The 7,283-nt window shown below is 49.3% G+C and overlaps 1 protein-coding gene across 1 annotated transcript in view; it reads right to left on the reverse strand.

Annotated features, from left to right (window-relative positions):
• Nucleotides 1-1,221: 1,221 nt before the first annotated feature.
• LOC108802186 (cytochrome b-245 light chain) overlaps nt 1,222-7,283 on the reverse strand; it is a 10,184-nt gene continuing 4,122 nt past the window's right edge. Inside the window, exons 4-6 of the mRNA XM_018574055.1 lie at nt 2,997-3,107; nt 2,805-2,886; nt 1,222-1,479 (exon numbers count right to left, since the gene is read on the reverse strand). Coding sequence (XP_018429557.1) covers nt 1,300-1,479; nt 2,805-2,886; nt 2,997-3,107 — 373 coding nt within the window. The 3' untranslated portion in view covers nt 1,222-1,299. The remainder of the gene's footprint in view (nt 1,480-2,804; nt 2,887-2,996; nt 3,108-7,283) is intronic.

The following is a 7,283-nucleotide window of genomic DNA, read 5'->3' on the forward strand; positions in this document are numbered from 1 at the left end:
GGCGTTTGTGTATTTATCGTAAATTCCAGTTCTTGGAATTCATTAGTGGACACAGGCCCCACCCCCACCCCCACCTCGTGTTTTGTGATCTACTCCGAATTCTGCTTTTCTAGAGAACTGAAGCATGTTGGGAGTGGGAGTGGTTATACCTGGTTGGCCATTGGCTTTTTTTTCTTTGCCTGTGTCCAAATCCTCCTGTAGTCGGCAGTACAACCCAACCGTATCAGAACAACAACTGATCCTGTGTCCCTTAAAAGGAGAACTATGAGGGGGGGTGCTTTTCACTCACCTCATACGGTAGTTCTAGCCGACCTGTGACAATGAGACTGTCACAGGTCGGCTCAGTAGATCGGGAGGTGAGCGAACACATACCGGCGTTCACTCACCTCTCCATCCTGTCACGGCTCTCTGCCGTGACAGAAACTGCAAGGATCGGATTATATGGTAAGCACAGAAATCCAGTTTTGTTGTGTAGAGGAAGTGGGAGCGAGCGGGAGCGAGCGGGAGAGATACGACAACAAAGAAACAGCAAGTGCAAAATGAAGTTTATGGCAAATAATATACATTGTAGCATTTTTAACACAACCGGACATGTAACAAAGAAGCCTCATCCTCATCATCCTCATCATCATCCTTATCATCCTCATCATCATTATCATACATCTGTGAATACTGACTGCACCTTGAAAAGATAAAAATGCCCCCCAAATATTTGCTGCGGTTTGTTGGCGTTTACACAAAAAAAGCTAATTCTGGCGCAGGTCTGCCGCTCGTTCCGTCATGTGCAATGGGAGTCTCTCACAAGCAGGAGGTATGAGGACAGGTGAGCCCCCATAGGAGGATGGCAGGTGAGCACCCCATTGGAGGATGGCAGGTGAGCACCCCATTGGAGGATGGCAGGTGAGCACCCCATTGGAGGATGGCAGGTGAGCACCCCATTGGAGGATGGCAGGTGAGCACCGCATAGGAGGATGGCAGGTGAGCACCCCATTGGAGGATGGCAGGTGAGCACCCCATTGGAGGATGGCAGGTGAGCCCCCCATTGGAGGATGGCAGGTGAGCCCCCCATAGGTGGATGGCAGGTGAGCACCCCATAGGAGGATGACAGGTGAGCACCCCATAGGAGGATGACAGGTGAGCACCCCATAGGAGGATGACAGGTGAGCCCCCTGCGGGCGGAGATCTAGTCCTCAAAAGCCGGTGGATTTGCAGCAATGGGTCACATGACCACAGAACCGAGCGGTAGTAACCAGTCCTTTCAGTGGGCAGCATCAGGCGATTACGTTGGGGGAGGGGGCATCATACTTCATCCTGGACGGCGATGGGGTTGACATGACCCTCATCCGCTTGCTTCCTGCGCACCTCTGGCGGAGGACGAGGAGGGGGGTTCTCCGGCGGGCGCTTAATGGTCTCCGCCACCCTCAGCTTGGGTTCTTCTCGGACTTCGATGGGACGCCATTCCTCTCCGCGAATCGCTGCCTGCAGAGGGAGCAGAGTACAAAACATTGGAGAAAGACACAGACATCACGCAGGTGTTCTGAAGTCATTGTACTTCCAGTGGAAGGGGGTTGCGGTATATTTGGGTTCTCTGCCATCCCCTGATTGGTTATCATGTTTCCGGTGCTCCCCGCACCTGCTTTATAGAAGCCACATTTCCATATCTGACGCTAACGAGGGCTAACAAACCCGAAACAGCTAATAAAACTGGAACTCAATGATTTTGGGGGGAGTCACCTTCTCTCTATTTGAGTTGATGTCACAGAGACAGAAAGTGATGGGAAATCCAAAATGTAACAGCTGTCACCAGAACAGGAAGTCTCCCCAACGGGACACAGACAGGAAGTAATGGTTTGCCCCATGTTCTCTGCACCCCAGCATTGTATTTAGCTGCACCACGGGGAGGGGGCTGGCTGCAGCGGCCACCTCTTCGGCATCGGGGAGGGGGCGGGCACAGCTGGCTCTGGATCTACAGATGCAGAGCCAGCTATCAATCAGGTAGCGGTGGTGTGCTGTCAGCATATAGCGGGCAAAACTGCATGGCGGGGCAAAACTGCACGGCGGGGCAAAACTGCATGGCGAGGGTGTGTCAGGGGGCCCCAAAAAAATGTTTGCCCAGGGTCCAATCAATATTAAAGACGGCCCTGCCAATAGGTCCTCTATCCCCCCACTTCTCCCATGATACCCCCTCCTCATCCCTTCCCCATTGTTCCAGACTTCCAGGCCGGGCTTTGCACCCGGCACAGAAGGTTTTGGCGCGGGAACCCGTTCGGGTCGATGACCGCACAGAATGCGATATCTCACGGCCGGTCTATGGACTGCCGGATGGGTCTTGTGATACATTGTTGTCACACGGGACCGGCTGTGTCATCGGTAACAAGTCCGGAACATTGGAAATCTAATGCGAGTTCTAACCATCCCCCGCAAACAGCTTCACCTATAGGTACACGTCCGGGTCAGGGGTCAGTTCACATTATCGGTTACGTTTTGGGGTTAGGGGGGAGATGAAAAGTTGGGTTGAGGGTCAGCAAGAGTCTGGTACTTTTTGGGTGGAATAAACACAATTTTGGGGGAGGGGTTATGAGCTTATAACACACACACACACACACTAGAAGCTTCCCAAGGGATGTCACGGTTGTCACTAGCACAGGAAGTGGCAGCGAGTTTCCCCAGCAGGAGATATTACTGAAAACCTGACAGAGGTTCTAACCCTTCCCCCACTCCATCCAAAACCTTAAAAAAAGACTTGCCCGGCGTTCCACTTTAGTAGACATTTGGGGGGCAGGACGTGGCGCCGGGTTACTTACCAGAAGGTAGATGAGGGCTGCAATGCCGAGACACACGGTGCCCAAGATTGTGGCCAGGATAAACCCTCCGGGGACGGCCAACCTGTGGGACACAAAAGGAAAGATTTTATATATATCGGGGGTCCGAGCTGTGGAGCTGTCACTCGTGTCACATGACTCTGTGTGAAAGAGGTGCATTGTGGGATACAGAACTGCAACCCATGACAATGTGCCGCCATATTAAAATGCAGTATTGCACGGACATAATAATTGCGTGTCAGGGGTCCAAACACTTTCACCACGGCCGTCATGTACTTCTGTCCACTGCGAAGACAAATAATGACACAGTGCACATTACATGCCTCGCCTATGACCTCACCATACACGCCAACACGCCCTAACATGGTAATAATCATACATGACCTCACCATACACGCCAACACGCCCTAACATGGTAATATTCATACATAACCTCACCATACACGCCAACACGCCCTAACATGGTAATAATCATACATGACCTCACCATACACGCCAACACGCCCTAACATGGTAATAATCATACATGACCTCACCATACACGCCAACACGCCCTAACGTGGTAATATAATCATACATTACCTCACCATACACGCCCTAACATGGTAATAATCATACATGACCTCACCATACACGCCAACATGCCCTAACATGGTAATAATCATACATGACCTCACCATACACGCCAACACGCCCTAACATGGTAATAATCATACATGACCTCACCATACACGCCAACACGCCCTAACATGGTAATAATCATACATGACCTCACCATACACGCCAACACGCCCTAACATGGTAATAATCATACATGACCTCACCATACACGCCAACACGCCCTAACGTGGTAATATAATCATACATGACCTCACCATACAAGCCAACACGCCCTAACATGGCAATAATCATACATGACCTCACCATACACGCCAACACGCCCTAACGTGGTAATATAATCATACATGACCTCACTATACACGCCAACACACCCTAACGTGGTAATATAATCATACATGACCTCACTATACACGCCAACACACCCTAACGTGGTAATATAATCATACATGACCTCACTATACACGCCAACACACCCTAACGTGGTAATATAATCATACATGACCTCACTATACACGCCAACACACCCTAACGTGGTAATATAATCATACATGACCTCACTATACACGCCAACACACCCTAACGTGGTAATATAATCATACATGACCTCACTATACACGCCAACACACCCTAACGTGGTAATATAATCATACATGACCTCACTATACACGCCAACACACCCTAACGTGGTAATATAATCATACATGACCTCACTATACACGCCAACACACCCTAACGTGGTAATATAATCATACATGACCTCACTATACACGCCAACACACCCTAACGTGGTAATATAATCATACATGACCTCACTATACACGCCAACACACCCTAACGTGGTAATATAATCATACATGACCTCACTATACACGCCAACACACCCTAACGTGGTAATATAATCATACATGACCTCACTATACACGCCAACACACCCTAACGTGGTAATATAATCATACATGACCTCACTATACACGCCAACACACCCTAACGTGGTAATATAATCATACATGACCTCACTATACACGCCAACACACCCTAACGTGGTAATATAATCATACATGACCTCACTGTACATGCCAACACACCCTAACATGGTAATATAATCATACATGACCTCACCGTACATGCCAACACGCCCTAACATGGTAATAATCATACATTACCTCACTGTACATGCCAACACGCCCTAACGTGGTAATATAATCATACATGACCTCACTATACACGCCAACACACCCTAACGTGGTAATATAATCATACATGACCTCACCATACATGCCAACACGCCCTAACATGGTAATAATCATACATGACCTCACTATACACGCCAACACACCCTAACGTGGTAATATAATCATACATGACCTCACTATACACGCCAACACGCCCTAACATGGTAATAATCATACATGACCTCACTGTACATGCCAACACGCCCTAACGTGGTAATATAATCATACATGACCTCAATGTACATGCCAACACACCCTAACATGGTAATATAATCATACATAACCTCACCATACATGCCAACATGCCCTAACGTGGTAATATAATCATACATGACCTCACTGTACATGCCAACACACCCTAACATGGTAATATAATCATACATAACCTCACCATACATGCCAACACGCCCTAAAGCGCTAATAATCATAAATAGGGCTTGCTGCAGTTTTGCCACATGCTCTGGATCTGCACGCTGCGGTGTGAACTAGAGCCCAAAATCCCATTGGACGCAGTTTTGATGCGTTCTGTTACTGCTCTGCACTTGGTGTGAACAAGCCCTAAATGTCAATTGTTTATAAACTTTACACCATGATGTCTAGGGCTGCAACCAACTAATCAATTTGTTAACTATTCTCATTATCGATCAGTTGGTTGGGGGGGGAGAGAGAGAGAGAGGAAATGTGTAACATGTGACCTCTGATTCCTGGAATTCATGTGATGATGTCATTGTGTAACAAAGTATAACTTCTGGTGATGGAATTCAGTTATGAGCGGCTCAGCGGGCAGTATTCGGGCTCATTCAGGGGGGCGGGGGGGGTGTGCATGACGCGTCCATACGGCGTGCACGTCTGTAAAATGACCGGATCCCGGAAGGGAGAGGTGCTGTGTGTAACTGCGTGCAGCCGCTTGTTCTTCCCTGTGAGAGGACGCAGCTGCACGCAATTACACGTGGTCACATGGACGCCTGAACCTGCACATCCGTTTGGGCCGGGGTGCCCAGTGAATGAGCCCTAAGATTTGATTACTCTTCACAATGAGATGAGATTCACTCCTTTGCGACGCGTGACATGTGCGTTGTGGTGCCATTCATTCCTAACCTTGGAGAGGAACTACTTAGCGGGACCCTTTTGTATAAAGGAGGGTGCTGCAGTAACCACGCATGGCGCCGTGCGTCTTCAAATATATGATAAATGTCGCCAGCGCACCTGTGTCAATAATCCATCCTCTTTATTGAGGCAGACCGTCACAAAACAACGTTTCGGGGGCCACGCGGGGTCCCCTTCATCAGGTTTTAGTATGACAAACCAGTGTCCCCTTCCCCTGTGTGGCCCCCGAAACGTTGTTTCTTGAAAGTCTGCCTCAATAAAGAAGAAGGATTATTGACACAAGACACGGGTGCGCTGGCGACATTTATCATATATTCATTCTTAATGACACACCCGTGCACCTTGCTGGCGCGTTTCAGAACACGTTGTGCCGCTACCTTGCGTTGTGGTGTGCGCTGCCTTTCAAAAACACACAAAGTCCTATCCACCTGTTACCTTTTTTGATGCGTTTTAGTTCACTAGGAAGCTCACTGGAATGAATGGGCTTCCCTAACGCAACACACGCGTGAGCCACGCCTGAGAGTTCATACCAAAGTGCTTCTGTGCTGGAGATGGAGAGGTCATTAGCCGGAGCGGAGTACAATTAGAACCCCCGAACCAGCATACACACAGTCCTCACCGCTCTACATATGTGTATTGGGTCTGCAAGAGAGAGGCGGGCTTCTGCCAGGTGGCACACGGCACTGAGGTGTCCCTGCTGTATGTCACATGATGACAGGTCACAGGCGTGTGCAGCCTATTGCATTAGGTTGTGCGCAGAAAAGCACGTGTGTGTGTGTTTTCCATCTCCAACTGTCTCTTACCTCTTCCAGCAGGGGTGCAGTAATGAAGCAGGGAGGCTGGGAGGTGGTCATGTGACCACCCGCCCTGCTTCCTGATTGGATAGGAAGCCTGGGAACCCACGTCCACGCTCCCTCGCAGCTTCCCAGGCACGGAGGACTGCCTGCTGCGCTCCGTATCGCTGAGCCGGTCACAGAGAGATCTCTTATAATCCCTCCACTTGGCTCAGTGACTAAAAACACGGCGCCCGCTGTTGCGGTTTCCGTGTTGCGGTTTCCGTGTTGCACTAGCATGTCTGAGGATGTACCCAGGCACACGCGTCACACCCTGTGCGCACGCCTATGTGACAGGTCCTCTTGTATAGACTTTGGTCCATGCGAGTGTACGGAAAGATCTGAACATTTGGCTGCACCGACAGACCTCAGGAATCGAGGAGGACGATGGGAACGCTGCTACATATAGAACCAGACGCCGCCAACAGATGTTTCAGCTCCGCCTCTATCTGTGTGGAATATAACACAATGGGGGAGGTGTAAGCTCCGCCTACAAACACTTACCTGCAGACCAGATCCTACAGGGGAACAATGACCGATCTGATCAATGTGATTTTCATTGGTTTAGCTTATACGGTTTTAGATCTGAATGTAGAAATCTTTGTTATGTAGAGAAACGTGTAACACGTGATAAAGGATCCCCAGAGCAGGATGGGTCAGCTACAGAG

The sequence above is a fragment of the Nanorana parkeri genome, unplaced genomic scaffold (genome assembly GCF_000935625.1).
Source record: "Nanorana parkeri isolate BGI_ZX_2015 unplaced genomic scaffold, ASM93562v1 scaffold2703, whole genome shotgun sequence".
In the NCBI taxonomy this organism is placed as follows: domain Eukaryota; kingdom Metazoa; phylum Chordata; class Amphibia; order Anura; family Dicroglossidae; genus Nanorana; species Nanorana parkeri.